The 18,568-nt window shown below is 35.9% G+C and overlaps 2 protein-coding genes across 8 annotated transcripts in view; one reads left to right on the forward strand and one right to left on the reverse strand.

Moving 5' to 3' along the window:
• Positions 1–18,568, reverse strand: part of ptk2ba (protein tyrosine kinase 2 beta, a) — a 43,146-nt gene that overhangs the window by 22,424 nt on the left and 2,154 nt on the right. For 2 of the 4 annotated variants that reach the window (XM_058748574.1, XM_058748571.1), the window contains exons 3-5: positions 17,442–17,607; positions 16,411–16,440; positions 10,438–10,648 (exon numbers count right to left, since the gene is read on the reverse strand). The gene's annotated coding sequence lies outside the window, so the exon portion shown is untranslated. Of the gene's footprint in view, positions 1–10,437; positions 10,649–16,410; positions 16,441–17,441; positions 17,638–18,568 lie in introns of all 4 variants that reach the window. The other 2 variants (XM_058748572.1, XM_058748573.1) reach the window with 2 other exon arrangements.
• Positions 714–18,552, forward strand: LOC131522806 (transcriptional-regulating factor 1). Of its 4 annotated transcripts, XM_058748568.1 has the most exons (16): positions 714–953; positions 3,187–3,271; positions 5,898–7,271; positions 7,355–7,401; positions 8,476–8,623; positions 8,715–8,918; positions 10,381–10,663; positions 10,823–10,877; positions 11,610–11,749; positions 13,613–13,716; positions 13,797–13,872; positions 14,537–14,625; positions 15,628–15,741; positions 15,921–16,037; positions 17,444–17,625; positions 17,719–18,549. In XM_058748568.1, the coding sequence occupies exons 3-16, from the start codon at positions 6,063–6,065 to the stop codon at positions 18,005–18,007; spliced, it is 3,057 nt and encodes a 1,018-aa protein (XP_058604551.1). In that variant the 5' UTR covers positions 714–953; positions 3,187–3,271; positions 5,898–6,062; the 3' UTR covers positions 18,008–18,549. The 4 variants fall into 4 exon arrangements, with proteins under 4 accessions (XP_058604551.1, XP_058604550.1, XP_058604552.1 ...); XM_058748567.1 differs by lacking the exon at positions 3,187–3,271; XM_058748569.1 differs by lacking the exon at positions 714–953 and having other exon boundaries at positions 1,000–3,271; positions 17,447–17,625; positions 17,719–18,552.

Here is an 18,568-nt window from a genome sequence, read left to right on the forward strand (position 1 = left end):
ATGAATGTCTTCAGAAGTTGGTTTTCAACATTTTACTGTAATTGTGAGGTTATTTTGTTGTGAATTTCCCTCAGAAGTTGGTTTTCAACATTTTTCTATAATTGTGAGGATATTTTTTGCTCATGACTGTCCTCAAGAGTTGGTTTCCAACACTGTACTACATGTGTGAGGGTATTTTTTCTCAGGAATATCCTCAGAAGTTTGTTTTCAACATTTTACTATATTTGTGAGGATATTTTTTCATACTTAATGTCCTCAAAGATTGATTTTCATAATTTGACCCCACTAAACATATGTCATATCATCTCTCCTGTTTAGAAAAAGTTTCTTTGACTGAAATCCTGAAATTTTTCATGAATGATTGAGTTACATATTAGAAGGAAATATGATTTAAAATTCTGTCACCTTATATTTCATAATATTATATAATATAATATTTTATTGTTTTGCATGAGAACTAAATGAAATATGCAAATTTAGGTAATGAATATAATGAGCATAATAATAATAATAATAATAATAATATATTTTATTATATGGATTTCCTCTATTATTATTATTATTATTTTACTGAAAAGGGAAATAAAAACAACACTTCTTTTGTATAAAGTAAAAACAAACAAATAAACTCTTATGTTAAAATTTGGTGGTTTTAATCAGAAAAAAGTGTCAATGTGTCATAGTGAAACCGTGTTTAGAGGATGTTAATACGGAAGTGTGTTTTACAGCAGAGGGCACTGCTGACGTTCACTGCAGATCTCTTCACCGAATTACATATTTACATATGGATTTTAGCTCTTTGAAACTGAGCTGCTATTTGGAAACAAAAAAAGTTTTTAGAGCTGATGGCAGCGTGTGTGTGTGTGTCATGTGATCATTGGATCCTTCACCTGAAAGATGAAGCATGAACTTTATTCAGAGCTTCATCATGTCTCCTTTCACTTTCTAAAATGGTAAGTACTTTTCATTTCTACAGCAGTTTTTGTAAACCTCAAACACTATATTTAATGATGCTCAAAAATGGAAGCCGGTTAGTATTGTATTGACTAATATTGACTTAAATCTCCTTTAGGCTCATAAAAATATAATGTTATAACCTTCGCTCTAATTAGTGTTCTGAAATAATTCTGCAAATTCTATTCCTTCTTGTAATTTTATATTATTAAATGACTATTTCCTATATTTAAACTTATAATTTGCACTAAACTGCAGTAGTTTGTATATTTAACTGCAGATGGAAACAGAAGTTTTCAGTTAACAGGTGCAATTTTATGATCAGATAAAATGTTGAAGATGAAAACCCCACTGCAAGTAAAAAGTGTTTCATTATTTCGAAGTTGAAGATGAATGTTTTAATTAATGAGGCCTAGTCGTGGAATCTTAGGTAAGAAGTTTAAAAAGTTTGGTGCTGCACAATAAATAGATTTTTAATTCAAATCTAATTGAAAACATTGGAGGACATGACAAGACAGAAAATAGCTAAGAACTAATGACACTTGTAATTGTGAATTGAACAGAGACCTTGTTGGCATGCACATAATTTGCACATTATAGCAAACAAAATCAAATCATGACCAAATTCTGATTAATATTGGAAAACTCTCGTGCGTGCTAACACAGTCAGTGCCTGCTTAATTAATGCCACTTTTATTTATAACACAAATGGCTCTCGACCATATATAAATAAGACTGTGCGTGCAAGATTCCTGTGACTTCACTTTTGCGATCAGTTACAGACGGATGTGGTGTGTATTTATCTAAAGATTTTATACTTGTATGCATTGTATATTTTTAACCTAGTGGTTTGATATGGAGATTAGTAAAATGTCACCGCAAGTCTTCTGTTCTCTGGACATCAACCAGTCTTCAAGGAAGCACAAACATAAGAAAAAACAAATATAAACTTCATATTCAGTTATGCATACGTGATTTATTCGCATTTAAAGCACACAGAATTCTTTAAATTAAATTAAAAGAAGCTTTTCCAACAATGAAAATTTACTAACAATTTACTGCCATTCAAGTGTTTGCTTCTTCATCCGATTTGGATAAATGTAGCATTCCTTCACTTGCTCACCAACGGATGCTGCAGTGAATGGGTGCCGTCAGAATGAGAGTCCAAACATCACAATAATCCACAAGTAATCCACACCACTCCAATCCATCAATTAATAAAGTGAAGTGGAAAGATGTGCGCTTGTAAGAAACAAATCCATCAAGATGTTTTAACTACTGTATAAACCATTAACCATAAACCATAACCGTCACTGTATAAACGACTATTACACTGGAGAAAAAATATTATGGATAGAGGACTCAGAATTTAGATGGAAGCAAGGGTTAACAAGACGTTATTTGATGGACTACAGTGGTGTAAATTACTTGTGGTGTTTTTATCAGCTGTTTGGACTCTCATTCTGACGGCACCCATTCACTGCAGAGGATCCATTGGTGAGCAAGTGATGGAGTTCTAAAAAAACTCATCTACATCTTGGATAGCCTGAGGCTGAGTTCATTTCTCAGCAAATCTTCATTTTTGGGTGAACTATTCCTTTAAAGGAGACTGTGACTTCATATCATACCATTATTCACTATATGAAACTGTTGATGGCAGCAAATCTCTGCCAGTATGCGTTCACCACAGCACACATTCACAGAAACAGTGACCTTTCTCAACATGTGTGAACGAAGAATTGTGGGCAAGCTGACAACACATGATAAAACAAGAATAAGGCAACCATAATGTACATTTACATTTGATTGGATTGAAAGACGCACAGTGCAGTATACCACGTACAACAACACTGTCATTATGGACTGTCATTACATCTGACAGTACTAATGTAGATTTCTATGCAAACTTTTACACTGAAAAACTCTTTTTATCCTCCTTCAGTTTATAGCTAACAAATGTATGAGACAAAAAATGTCAGGTTGAGAGAATAGCTTGTGGTTAAACACCGGAAGTCTCTCGGCTTAAAGAGAAAGATGACATTTCCTGAAACTTCCTTGAACCCTCTCAGGCCTTTAGACACTAGCTGTAGCTATAAGAGGACACTGGCATAATTCCTTAGTCAGCAGTATGAACTGAACTTACTTCCTATTTCTGATGTGCCTTTGAGTTATTGTTTTTTTTTTTATCTGCGGTGTAGTTTGACTCGTCTACATTTGTTATGATATCCACAGCATCTTACATGGTATTCAGTGCATCCTGATGGGTCAGTTTTTTTTTTCTAAAAAAGTGCATAACGGACATAATGAAATGAGTGAGGTAAGCATTACTATTTGTCATTATCACACTTCACACAATCACAAAAATGCATGCAGCATGTGCATCTTCTAAAGATGTCAAAACTAATTTATTTACAGACAGCAAATTTTGAATAAAATGTCATGCTGTCAGTCTATATGGTGTTGCATGCATTGACCTCAGTGGGGTTGCGGATTGATGTTGCAAGCTTTGATTGCGTTATATGTACAGATATGGTTTAAAGAGCTCAACCATTGCGCAGACGGACATGGTAATGAGTCTCTGTTGAGCCATATATGCAAGCTGCAGTTTCTAAGAATGGTTGTAACTAAAAACACATCACATGAGTTTTTAATAGCCGACAGTACTGTTACGAACACTAGGTAAGCTGGGTTTACCTCAAGAGTGGATAAAGTTCAGATAGCTTGTAAATGAAACCGTTTTGCAACTCAACATGTTGCTCAACTAATGTTGAAATGAACAAATAATAGTCATATATGTCATAAAAACAATGCCATCTCATTTGTACCTGGGCACGCACAGAATTTGACGCAATTTAAATTTCATGCAAAGTATTCTTATATGAAAATGTCTGATTAAAAATGTTGTTCAATTCATAAGTATTTGATTCTATTAATAATAATGCAGATTTCAGGGATAAATGTGAAAAGTCACCCATAATTTTATGTTTAGAAAAAGGCAATAACAAATGTCACTTTTGAACTGTAATAATAATTTGATTCTGCTGTAGAATTTTCTTCATCGTGATAAATTCCAACATTCCACTACAACAATTTGACAGAGAACAAATTCCAACTGGACTCAAAACTAAAGACTAATTTTATACTTGTTGATATTATTGAATCAACTGTTGCAACTACTCTAACTGTGCCACAGTAAACGTGAGATGCTGCTCCAATAATGAATCCAAAAGAACTTCATAATGGACACTATCATGCAAAGAGGTTGAATGTGTTACACCAAGAAAAAAAGGGAGCAAAAAGCATGAATAAATAAATAAAATGGAAAAAATAAAAATAATAAAATGAAAATATAAAATTGAAAAATTAAATTAAATTTAAAAAAAGTGATTATCCTCATTTTTAAGTCGCTTTGGACAAAAGCCTAATGCTAAATGAATAAATGCAAATGTAAATGTAATTGGCACTAACTCAAAGGCTGTTTAGCTAATCATTTAAAAAAGATGGATTCAAAAAAAGATTTTCGAGATGGTACAGATCTTTGTTTCTCACTACATACACGCATTGCTTTTAAGTTTATTTCTAAAGGTCTAACAGTCGCCTTGTTCCACTCACTGGTCAGAGTCTGACGGCTTCACACACTCAGTAAACAGACTAAAGTGAAGATGGAAACTTTCAAAACCACAAAGCGCACTTGAGCCTTTGACACTGAGATGCTGTGTTAATCTGATTCAGAGAGGTGAACCAATGATCTGTCTGCAGACTTTTTTCAACAACACACTTGTGAACAACACTTGGCCTTTCTAAAGCACACATGGGTAAAAGCACATGCATGTGTTTTTCTATGCATTTTTGCATACTGTTTTGGAAAACAAACCTCAGATTGGTAATACTTTATAGAGGTGGAAAATGTTTTGCAAGTACATTTTTAAGGCATTTAAACACCATAGTTTTGCTTTAAGATGGCGATGAATTTATGAGAAAATGTTTCTACATGAAAATGATTTTTAGGACAGCAGCATCTTTCAAAGAGCTTAGATACTGATCAAACTGCCATCCTATGTTCTAGGCAGACCATGTGACAGGAAGTGATAAGATGGTGTCTGAACTTCATATTCTAGATGTGAGAGGAAGCCTCAAACTGAGTCATGGTGTGAATGTACTGTATCTGCTGTGGGCGGAAAAATAAGTTATTATTAGTTTGCTAAAGACAGATTCCTTTCTGTATGAAAAATGAACAAATCCATCTTAGACATGATCTAGATTTTGCTCACAGTTTATTGCAATTATTTTTTTTCAAACACATGCCAATTTATTTTAAAGTGAACATAAAAATACACATTTCCGATTTTTAAAATGATTTTGTGTTCACCAAGGCTGCATTTATTTGATCAAAATACAGTATAAAAAGTAATATTGCAAAATATTATTGCAATTTAAAAGAACTGTTTTCTATTGTAATATACTGTAAAATGTAATTTATTCATGTGATGCAGCGCTGAATTTTCAGCATCATTACTACAGTCTTCAGTGTCACATGATCCTTCAGTAATCATTCTAATATGCTGATTTGCTGCTCAGAAACATTTATGATTATTATCACTTTTGAAAACAATTATTTATATCATCAATGATTAAAATAGTCATGCTGCTTTGTCAAAACAGTAATAATTTTTTAGAATGAATAGAAAGATCAAAAGAAGCATTTATTTGAAATAAAATATTTTTTAACATAATAAATGTATTTGCTGTCACCGTTGATCAATTTAATGCACCCTTGCTGGATAAAAGTATTAATATCTTTCAAAAAAAAAAAAATCTTACCAACGCATACATCTTAACACAGGTTTCTAGTCTTATTGTGCACATTTAAATGGTGCAGGTTATTCCTAAAAGTATTTGTAAATGTTCAACAAAGTATAACAACTTGCTCTCTAATTTTACAGGAAAAACCTATTCAGAGAAATCAGCCGAACAATTTGAGAGACTAAACAACGAATGACGGAAAAAGCATTCAACTCTTTTATAGTGACATTCAAACCAGTATGTAATCACGTGCCCTCAAGCCATTAGTTTAACAATACAGAAGTGGCATTTTAATCTTTCTGAAGATGACAGAAAACCTGTATGAGACGAATCAGTTCACCAACCACACCAACGGGACCTATTTGTTCCAGCACAGCCCAAGTACACTGGGTGCACCTCACTATGGTGTACCAAACATAAACTCGATCCAATCTCCAATGTCTCCTCGACTCAACCACGAGCAGCTAACATCTCCTGGCACTCCAGGACATGAACTTTCTCCAATGCTTGAGATGCCAAACAGTGGCGGGATTTGGGAATATAATCAGTTTGGAAGGACATCATCATGGGGATCTTCTCCTCACGAAGAACTACCCGAGACGTCTCGAATCTATCCGTTTAACATCACGTGTCAGAACAACTCATCAATGAGCTGCAAAGACAACGGCAGTGTTTCTCATCCTCAAAGGCTGGACTCGTTCTCAAAGGCCTTCCCTACAAAAAACATTGAACTTCTCTTTGGCGATAGCAACAGGACAAATGATAAGCACCCAGAAAATCACATTTCAGGGGTTTTGCACATGCCTCAAAGTCTCCCAGAAGGATCAGACAGGCACCCTTTAGAGTCTCCAGTTTTTAACACAATGGTCATTCAAGGTCAATGCGATCAGACCGGCTTCCATCCATCAGAAAGCCAAAACTCAATGCCCGGCCTTTACCAAAACCATCAACAGTTCCACTATGGATACCAGCAACACAAACAGAAATTAAACAACATGGAGCAGGTAAACAGGAGTCTCCAAAAACCGCAGAGCTCTTGGCATGGCTATCAAAGCCACCCAATGCCATATCCGATGGCCTTGAATGAACAACAAAGAGGGATTTATGCACACAAAACTCATCTGGACTCTCATGAACCTGCTCAATCGCCAACCTATGACCACCGTCAAGACTTCAAAGTCCCAGAGCAGCAGATCTTCCATTACCAAGACCAACAACATCTTCATTCGCTTTCCCAACCCGGCAATCCATACCTTGCGCAAGATCACGTGCAATCATTCCCTGCAAAGCAAAACAACATGTTTAGCGATGCTCATCACTCGGCACCCAACACACCCGTGTTCTCGAAGACCAAAGAAGATCAATCTGGTTTCAACTTCCCTCACCGAAGTGAAGACCTCTGCAGTCCGCTCTACCAAAACAAGAGCTCGGGGGTCTGTAAAACTCTTCCACAGATGACTATGAGGGGAGATATTTATCATCATCTCACAGCACATGCTCCTCAGTGGTCACAGGTACTGTATTTATTTTTTTTTTAATTACTTTATTATAGACTCATTTGTATTTAAGTTAAAGGTTTCTCATGAATACCTTGCAGGCACCTTCACCAGATATTCAAGATGAGGCCATTTCACCTCATTTCAGGTTTGACTCCAACCCTACTTCTATCCATATAGTCAAATCAAACTTATTTGTATAGAGTGTGTTCTAAATACACATTTTAAAGCAGCTTTACAGAAAATTGTGATGCTAATGTTGATAATGTCAGTACATTAATGCCTTATAATCACATTTAGCAGGTTAGAGATGGGTGACAATATAGTTTACATTTTGCAGCGATTACACAACGATTTTGCTATATAGAATGTATAGACCTATGTGACATATATATATATATATATATATATATATATATACCCTAATTTATATAAAGAGCTGGATATTAATATAGTTATATTTCGCAATTTAAAGTAATGTAAAGGTTGGGTATACTTACACTTTACTTAAAGCCTTTATGTATAATGCATTCTAAAGTGTTATTAAAGAGTATAATGCATTATAATTATTCATAATGTGCATAGTAATACATTATACATATCTTGTCTTAAATAATTATTACCGAATTTAAAATGCATAGTGTAATAATTGAATTGATAAGTGTTATAATGTGGAACTACGGTTACAATTATTCATGCGATCGTAATGCATTATTACAAGGCATAATTAATGCATTAAACTACTTTTATAATGCATTATGCATAAAGGCTGTAAGTGTTACCGTAATTGTATAATTCACTGATTATTATTAATTCGTCATCTGGTGATATTGAGAATTATGAAAGCTGAGGTCTTGTTATTCAATTGTTATTGGATTTATAACAACTTGGTGTAGTGACAACCATAATTACTATTTGGTCATGTGTAGCATTGGATTATTGGAGTATGTTTTCAGTTCAATTTCAGTTTTTCTTCTTCAAAATTTCACTTATGTTACTTGATGCCTTTTGTATTTTTTATTTTTTGTAAAATTTACTAGCAGTGAGTGAGTGAAAACACTGCTCTGTCTCCACACCTTTTTTTGTTTTTGTTCAGTGTAATACATATTATCTCTAGTCCTCTAGTACGCAAGCAAATGCAACTGTGGCAAAAAACGAAAAACTCAATGCTCCACTCATATTATTGATATATAATATAGTATGTGGATTTGGATTTCTGTAGAGCAGAACCTGGGTTGTCGAGAGAGGACGGATCTCATGCAAAGATGAGATGCACTGTTTGTCAAAGGGAGTTCAAAAGTCTCCCGGCTCTGAACGGTCACATGCGCTCACATGGAGGTCTGCGGACACAGCCCACATCCCTCAAAATGGTATGAACCAGAGTCATTTTGATCATCAGTGTATTGTGAAAACTTGCACACTGATTTGCCCCATTGCTTGGCATTTCTTTCTTTGTTTTAGCAGAGAGACGGGCACATTCATCTGTCTGAGGCTGCTCAAAGCAACCCCATCATCTTACCTGTGTCAATACCTGTCAAGGACTACCAGATCCCAACCAAGCTCACGCTCAGCCTTCTGTGCCAGCAGAAAGATGAGGAACAAAGCGGTTTAATTAAGTCTGGTGCACAGTCACCCCTACTGTCGGCACGAAACCACCCTTCCTGTGTGAGTTTCTGGCATACATAAAGTTATTTTTAAAAGCTGTTTAGAAAATTAAAAGCTTTAACAATGAGATCTGAAACATCACTTCAACATCCGAATTTATAGACTGCTGATGCTCAAAATGTTTTTTAAATGTAAAACTTCATTGTTATGCTGACTTTTTGATTAAAAATTACAAGGGGCACATGAATGCTGCAATATGTCTGGATAAATAATTTACAATAATTATAGCAATATTCCATTAAAAAAAACAAGAGCTGTAAATTGATTTAATTTTGAAAAATAATGCAATGAGCCCTTTAATATATCCTGCCCAGCTCTGTTTTAATAGGAAATGCATATTAAAAGAAGGAAAAAAAGTGCTTTACAAATGAAATTACAAGGTATTTGACTACTGCCTCCAATTCAGGTAGTCAAATACTGAAAAATGGGAACACAAACACTGTCCAATTCCATCATATTATTTGTGATCTACACAGCAAAATTATATTTCTCTTCTAAATTTGATTTCTTTGCTTTCAGTTAATGTAAACCTCTAAAATGTGCAATCTACCAGATTGAATTAAGTAGGGCGAATGTGAACCGATCAAACATTTGATAATTGTTTTTGATGTTGGCTGAACTGAAACTGTATGCTTTACATTTAATGGATAGAGTAGAATGAGTAACACTTTATTTTAAAGTGTCCTTGTTACAATGTAATGATACATTTAAGTACTGAGTAATATTAATTAACAACATGTACTTACTATATGGTTCAGATTAGGATTAGGGTTTGGCTTAGGTTTACTTGCTTATATTTATGCATAAATTACTGTTATTATAATAGTAGGTACATGTAACGTGTAACAAGGACACCTTACAGTAAAGTGTTAAAGCAGAATGTTGAAATTAAGTATTATTTTTAGTAGTTTTGAACAAAATGACAACAGGAGAGTCTTGATAGTGTTTAAAGTTAAAATATTCCATAAAAAATTATGTTGGGACCATTTTGGTGAAGAATTGGAGCAGCCTTAGCATTTAGCATGCTAAAATGTGCTATAGCTCGTTAACAATTTGCTTGCTAGCACTAGCGTATAATTCAGTGATATGACTAAATATATATATATAAAGTGAAATAATCTTAACTCTCATGGAACCACTTTGAATTTACTTAATTTGGTCACTTCAAAACAATTTAACTCGATGATGTAGAAGTTATGAGAACAAATTATGTTTGTGTTTCTTAAATGGATAGTTCACCCAAAAATGAAAATTCTGTCATCATTTACTCACCCTCCACAGCCAATGACTTTTATAGTATTTTTTCCATGCTATTGAAGTCAATGGCTACCAGCAACTGTTTGGTTACCAACTTTCCTTTTTTCATTTTCATTTTTGGGTGAACTATCCCTTTAACTGATTCATGTAAATCTGACAGATTTTAATATTAACTAAACCTCACCCCCCACATAACACATTCTAGATAAAGAGATCTGTCTCGGAGGGAGAATGTGCACCAAAGCAGGTGAAAAAGAGGTACCGCCACTGTCTGGTCCCATTGATGATTCCTCCGCCCAGCTCTGGTCAGGAGTCCAGAGGCGCCGTGCTCTTCCGCAGTCAGCTCAGGACGGCGAGCAGCATGGGGGACGATGTGCCTTACACCCCTCCGCCCATGCTCAGCCCCGTACGCCCGGGATCAGGCCTCTTCAGCGCCATCAGTGGAAGAGGCAAGAGCAGCGGGGTCGAGTCTGCTGCAGATGGGGCTGGTTAGTTAATGCAGTCAAAGTTATCAGCATGATATCAAAATATTTTATGACAATAGTGAAAATTAAAGAGTTGTTTTTACTGAATTATTTTAGATACATTGGTACAGCAGCTATATTTTTCTAATTATAATATGCATTATCCATGTTTGTCTATAACAGGTGATATGGATGACTGTGGTGAGACTGCAAGAGAGAAAGTGGTTAATGTGACACCGTAAGCATTTTAATGTTTTTAATTAAGGATTTGTGTGTAAATTCAATGTCACTAGCAAAAACAAATTAAACTATGTGTTACATAAGTGGTGGCCATGAAAAAAGTTGCCGGGTTGTGGTATGTTGCCGGAGCGTTGCTATGAAATTGGTATGGTGTTGATACTGTAGGTAGATGTTTATTGGCAAAATATTGAAAAAATCATATTGAAAAAAATATGAACTGGAATAAAAAATTTATATTTCGATGCTTTTGTTCTCCTGAGAAAGTTTGCATTTTCTTGAAAAATGTTGTGTTTCTCACAATACCAATGAATGCAGTTTCTTGGAAACATACGTTTTTTGTGGGAGAAACCAAATTTTTTCCAGCAAATGAAAAAGCTTTGAAATACCGTTTTCCTTCACATTTCCTTCACATTTAAAAGTGAGTTTATTCACTAAAGTAATATCACGCTTCCTCTCAATAAAACCATGTGATCTGAGGTTTAATTTTCACAAGTGTTTCGAAACATTACCCTCTTCAACTTTAAGCTACACCAGCAAAACAATGTGTAACTGCACATAATTTTACTGTCAATTGCTTACTTGATTAAATAATGAAAATGTTTAAAAATACAATACATTAATAATCAAAAACTTTATTTTATATGTTCTTTCTAGATTAATGTTGATTTATTAATTAATCATGTTCAAATATAAAATGAATAATCAATAACTGTATTTATGTTCTTTATAGTCGGATAAATGTTGGCGAGGAATTTCAAGTAAAGATCCCAGACATTAAGAGTAAAGTCCTCACAGCAGAAGATACCCATAATGCTGTTCTTCTGTGGCTGCCTACCCAAGACCTGGAAACCCCTGATAACCAGCAGAAAGGTAACTAAAATCACTTTCAACAAAAATCACATTGAGTTAAATGCAGCAACTAGGAGACATGCGGTGATATTATAATGCAGAACGGGCATTCTTAGGCATGATGCAAAGTACAACATTATAAAATCATTCTTCAGCCAAGCAATTAAGTTCACTATACACTGGGAAAAAATATTTTCGAAAAATTATTTGACTCCGTTTTGCAAGAAAATGCTATTCGATTCTTTCTACAAAATTTCACGTTTAATTCAACGTTACTCACAGGTTCTGGTTTCTGAGTCTAAATTGTTTCTACAACACTTGTTTTCAGTGCAGGCTAATAATGCTACACAAAGTAGAAATTTGCCCCATTACTATGATATTGTCAGACTTGTGTCCCTGTATCCTGTATTTTTCTTCCCTCATGTTTCCTCATGCCCTTATTTGGTCTTCCTGTTCCTGTCCTCGTTTAGTGTCATTATTAGTTCATTGATTTCCAGGTGTGTCTCTTCATCCCCTCGTCTTGTATTGTGTATTTAAAGAGTGTTCTGTTCTGTAGTCCCTCGTCTGCTGTTAAATGTCATCCTGGTGTTTCCTTGCCTTCCTGAGTCATTAGAAGACTATTTTGAGAATATGATTGCCACGTCTCCTCGCTCCTTGCTCCAGCGTAACGTGACAGAACAGCAGACCGCAGAACAGTTCTTTTCTGCCTTTTCCCCCTGTTTTTGTTTCCCGTTTTTTTTTTTTGTTCCTGTTTTTTCCCCATGGCAATGGAGGTCACCACAGAGTTCGTCGCCCTAGCCTGCAGAGATCTCCCCTTCGTAGAATTTGCCTGGGAATTATGCGGGCTCACCATGGCGACAGCGTAGGACGCCACCATAAACTCTCTGTTCAGGATCGGGGCAAATTACCATCGCCGCGTGGAACTCCCAGACACCACAGGACTAAGCTAGAGGGAAGGGATCCTCCGGTGTCTGGAGAGATTCCAGCCCCAATCCAGAACCAGCCCGCTATCCAGTCCATCAGCCCAACCCCAGTCAAGCCTGTCAGCCACCGTTCCCTTAAGCCTGCCGCCGTCTGCAGGGAAATCAACGCTGCCGTCCGCGGGGGACTCAAGCCCACCGTCTGCGGGGAAGTCAAGAAGCCCGGCACCGTCCGCTCCTCGACAGTGCCCTCCAGTGTCCGCTCCTCCAGAGCGCCCTCAAGTGCCCGCTCCACCAGAGCGCCAGCCAGAACCAGCCTCTACTTCCCCCAAGGATTTTTTTTGGGGGGGTAGTATGGCTCCAGCTGTAGAGGCGGAAGCTGGGGCCGTGGCCTCGGAGGCGGTCCCGTCATGGCCTCCCGAGTCCCCTGACCCGCCATGGCCTCCCGAGCTACCTGCTCCACAATGTCCCTGTCCCTGGAGGCCTCCAGGGCGCCCACCCCCCTCCCCATTGGATGTTATATGGCGCGAGGACGCGCCTTCCGGAGGGGGCGTGATGTCAGACTTGTGTCCCTGTGTCCTGTGTTTTTCCTCCCTCATGTTTCCTCATGCCCTTATTTGGTCTTCCTGTTCCTGTCCTCGTTTAGTGTCATTAGTTTATTGATTTCCAGGTGTCTGTTCATCCCCTCGTCTTGTATTGTGTATTTATTTCTGTTCTGTAGTCCCTCGTCCGCTGTTAAATGTCATCCTGGTGTTTCCTTGCCTTCCTGAGTCATTAAAAGACTATTTTGAGAATCTGATTCCCGTGTCTCCTCGCTCCTTGCTCCAGCGTAACGTGACAGTTATGCAAGTTTTTAAAGTCTAAAATATTCATTTTTAAATGGTTAATTTATTTACACATTAAGGAAAGAAAGCACCAATATCTGATTACTGTTGACTTTATTTAATTTTTTTTCCTCTTTTAGTGGAAGATCTTTTGAAAATGGCTTGCTCTAGTGTGCTACCAGGCGGCGGAGCAAACACAGAATATGTCCTGCACTGTCTTTTTGAGTGCAGAGGAAATATCATGGTTAGTATTTAGCATTTTATCGGTTTCTGGAACTAAAACTCGTTTTTCTAAAAAGCCTTAAAATAACTATCATGTTCCAGAATACCCTTGAAAAGCTTCTCCTGCCAATGCCGCTGAGGAACACATCCAGCCCCAAAACAGACTATCATTACGCAGGTGCGTAAGATTTTGTACCCTCAAAAAAGACAATTTTTGTCTCTCTTTTTACTGTGGCATTTCTTATATGCAAGTATTCCTTCCTGAGGAAATATTAAATTATATATAGAAGACTACAAATTAAGGGCCAGATTTACAACAGCTTGCACCAGCGCAAACCCTCTTTTGGCATTAAACAACAACTATTTTCTAAAGACGCGCAGTGAAAGATTAGTGCTGAAAAGATGTGGACACAGCCATTTTTGTGGCTGATCTTATCACATATGCATTTGTAGGAGTTTCCCTTTCAAATGCAGAATTCATGGGGGGGGGAAGTATCTAAATGAATCACACAATGCAATTTACTAATGTTTGCGCCAGTCAATTTACTGGTATTTGCGCTATTGTTTCCTGCCCAAAAAAAGCATGTCTTAAACCAGACACTAATTTGAGCTGTTCTTGGTAGATTGCATTGGTCATTACAGAAAAGATCTGTGTCTTGTCTGTGTTCTTTAATCTGCATACTGTCAGTAGATCAGCCGCAGAACTTTCCACTCCTATCAGTGCTTTTATATGTTTGCGCTCTCACGCTATAATTTCACCTGTTTAGTAAATCTGGCCCTAAATACTTGAATTTCTGAAAGCACCACATTACTGCTTTTCTTCTCCTCTTCTCATCAACTAGGATCAGACAGATGGACGCTTCAGGAAAAACGCCAGCTGAACAAAGCACTTTTAAATCATCACAAAGATTTCTATCTTGTCCAGAAAATGGTATTTGTGGTTAATTAATATTAAAAGGTTTGTGCAGGTTTTATGAAGGTACGTTTAAGACTTTTTCAAGACCAAGTAAAGAAAATTTGGGGAATAAATTGAATGGAACATAATGTGCTAATACTGTATGTTCTCTAAATGTAAATGTCTTGTATTAGCAACACTTCAAAACAGATCTCCATTACTTTTTTTAATCATTTTACAAAGAAATACGGTACCACTTTATTTTAAGATGTCATTGTTACACATTACATGTACTTACTATTATATTAACAATTAATTATGCATAATTACATGCATGTAACCCTAAACCAAACCCTAACCATACAGTAAGTACATGTAGTTAATTAATATTACTCAGTATTTAAATGTATAATTACACTGTAACAAGGACACCTTAAAATAAAGTGTAACCAGAAATACCTTAAGTCTTGAATAGCTCTGCTAATCCACTGGAATATGGAAATAGCTTTTACCGATCACACTTATTTTTATCTTGTTTTCCAGTGCAAAAGATTCTTAAATCAAGATACATTTACTTGTCAACTACTCATCAAAATAAAGCGAGTTGATGATTAAAATAACAAAAATCTGCCAATGGGCTCAGAAAAATCAGCTTAATTCAAAAGGGAAACATTTTCATACCCCACTGAAAGATATTTGCTCTTTTTTTTTTAAGCATAAACCCACTTAATTGTTACATTTCCAACATTGCATCTCAAGTAAATGTTTCTAGATTTAAGGATGTTTAGATATTTGTCTAGGAAAACAAAACAATATTGAGGAAGATATTTATTTTTTGCTGTTGCATTTGCATGACAATTCTTGCTCTGAATTATGATTTTTTTTAAAGGCCTTAATTTGTGGAAGGACGAATTAAGACTTTTTAAGACCTGCAGAAACCCTGTATTAATTTAATCTTTTGTTCTCCATTAATACATTCACATTAATTTGTGACCCTGTGGTGTAGTGACTGTGAGAATGTGTTGTTTTATTATTTAGGTCAAGACAAAGTCAGTGTCTCAGTGTGTTGAATACTATTACACATGGAAAAAGCGTTTGCGCTTGGGTACAAGAGTCAGTACGGCTCTGTCTACACCTGTTCCAGACCAGCGGGTGAGTTACAGCACAGTTTTACTGGTCATGTTCATCTAAATCTCATGTCACTGCTTTCTCCTGACAGTATTTGAACAATTAAGACACTGCATTGCATTAGAAAAGAAAATATTATTTTAAAAAAAGAGTGCGAACGAAAAATATTTTTTCATGCATAGCCTATATATTTCATGAATTAGGGAGACTGGCTGATAAACAACACAGCAGAACCAAATAAAGAAGCCAACAGCAAAACCAGGGAGCCTGAAATATCAGAAAACTCCAGTGCCGTGTTTGTCTGTGAAGTGTCAAACTCTGTGAGTATATGAGCCGGTGTACTTACTGAAACCTCTAGGTGCTTTCTCTACTTCCTGTCATTTACTAGTAGGCTCACATCTTTTCTCTCAAATATGCTGTACACTGCCTCTGCATTCTGTCAAATGTGTACTGTGTATTAATCTAGGTAGGTAGCTTAATATTGTCTTCGTTATTAGAAACATGTTACAAAAGCCAATGTGACATGTTTCTAATAATTGAGAAGACATTATGCTAACTATATACAATAGTTGATATTCAGTTTAGGATTCAAACTCTTAAAAAAAACCTCAAAAACAAATCTCCCTACATAAGATTATTTGACAATAACAATCCAAAATGACATCCTATCATTATTTATTATTATTTACTCACCTTCAAGCTGTTCCAAATCCGTATGCTGTTCTGTGGAGCACAAAAGAAGAACTTTTTAAGATTTTGTCACACAGGTCACTTTTGAAAATTAAGTGTGCTTACTGGTACTGGATGTACACTTGTAGTGTACTTTAGATTTTCGAAATATATTTATATTAACAACAAAACAAAAACTGTACTTGCTGATGATATAAATGAAATAAAAGACCACTTAAGTGTACTTTAAGAGACACTTTCATAATAACTGTTTCTTAACACACTTAAGTACACTTTAAGAAGTGCACTTCATAATAATGTCAAATTAAAAGTTAAACTTAAAGTACACTCCAAATTATTATGTTGTAATAATCTTTTGTCACTTGATTATAATTTAAAATTTACTGTATTATTTATATTACATGTAAAGTTAATACATTTTAATTGCAACTTGAAATTAAAGTATATTTGAATTTACCATAAACGCTTGTCAGTAACCATATATTAAAGTCTAATGAATTAGTTATAAAAAAAAGTACTTAAGTTCTACTTAAGTGTGCCAAAAACACTCTTAATTTCAAATTACTGCATTTAAAATCAGTTAAACCTATAATAAATTTTAATTTATTGTAATTGCAAAAAACATGCCATTAAGTGTCTGAACGTTACATTCAGTTAACACTCAAATCTAGCCTTTTAAAATATATTATTTCCATAATAAGTACTCATTTGGAAGGTATTCTAAAGTGTACTTTTCCACACAACGACTTCTGTCAATCTCCAAAAACATTAAAAACAATAACATGTTAAAAGCACCAGTTCCAACAGATAATCTTCCAGGTTCATTTCATTAATTACAATTTTAGTCTGTAACTCAGACCAAGCTATCATATGACTTTGGAAGACTTGGAATATAGTGCATGAGTTGCATGGATTTATGGTGTTTCCTTGGCCATTTTGCATATTATTAACTGCTGTCTTATGGAAAAATGGATTTGGAACAAGTAAGCAATTACAGACCATTTGTTTTTGGTTAAAATTACTATGTTCCTCACAGCAGATGAATGAAGAAACGTGGACCCAGACCAATTTCCGGCTGCTCTGTAGCTCTCCAGCTGAAAACAGAGCGTCTACGCTGACCCTGCCTGTGGGTTCGGCTTCTGTGAGAAGTTCTCCCTCCAGCACCACCAGTGGAGATACTGATTCAGCCGTCGTGTTTCCCTGCAACGAGTGTGGAAAGTAAGCCACGTCCTGAGTCAAACACAGAAACATGTTCATACAGTTATGAATCACAGTGGTTGCGGTCTGATTCACAATGGTCTTGTTTCATAGGGTGTTTTTGAAGGTGAAAAGTCGAAATGCCCATATGAAGACACACCGGCAGCAGGAGGACACACAGTTATGGCACTTCCCCAGGGTTCCTGAGCAAGATCGCTTGATGGTGACACCTGAATGTCCTATTACACCACTAAAACCACACATAAGCCTTCATTCTTTAACATGTGACAGAACTGCGGAGGTGAAAGCATCCATAAATGACATGTGCAGTGAGTCGGAAATCGACTGTCCTCTGAAGACACTTCCTGTCCTACAGAGTCCACTGGACTATATTCCAAGTTAGAAGACGAATAAGTAAATTCTTCGTAGACTATAATTGTCTCCTTCATGTAAATGGCACAGATTTATGTATATTAAAACTCAGGTCAAGGCACAATTTGTGTAAAAAGTATGTAATGGTCTTTGTTTTATCAGCATCTGACATCCTTTTGTGTGTTATCTGCACTGTAAAAAAAAAAAGTTGAGGCAACTTAAAATTTTAAGGCAACCAGCTTCAGCAGATTTTTGAGTTTTCTCAACTTGTCGTTTTAAGTTTATACAATTAAAATTTGAGAATCTCCCACAAAAATAAGTTGAGCAAACTCAAAAATCTGCTGAAGCTGGTAAAACAATTTTTTTTAAGTTCGCTCAACTTTTTTTTTTTTTTTAGTGTGGTTTTGTATCATGTGTAATAAACCACCTGGTTTGTCAGTGATTATCACACACTCACATTCACAACAGATTAAATTCACAACGCAGTCGACTTTACAAAACCTCTACTCTAGTGACTCTACCCAGCTAATTACATGTTCTGAATGTTATGAAATGTTACTTCTGAATGTTCATTAAACGTTCAAAACATCCA

This window comes from Onychostoma macrolepis, chromosome 17, assembly GCF_012432095.1.
Source record: "Onychostoma macrolepis isolate SWU-2019 chromosome 17, ASM1243209v1, whole genome shotgun sequence".
Taxonomy (NCBI): Eukaryota; Metazoa; Chordata; class Actinopteri; order Cypriniformes; family Cyprinidae; genus Onychostoma; species Onychostoma macrolepis.

Coding starts and splice junctions, on each gene's coding strand:
- LOC131522806 (XM_058748568.1), top strand. CDS start 6,063: ATGACAGAAAACCTGTATGAGACGAATCAGTTCACCAACCACACCAAC. Junction 10,664..10,822: donor GTCTGCTGCAGATGGGGCTG/GTTAGTTAATGC, acceptor TGTCTATAACAG/GTGATATGGATGACTGTGGT. Junction 14,626..15,627: donor TCTATCTTGTCCAGAAAATG/GTATTTGTGGTT, acceptor TTTATTATTTAG/GTCAAGACAAAGTCAGTGTC.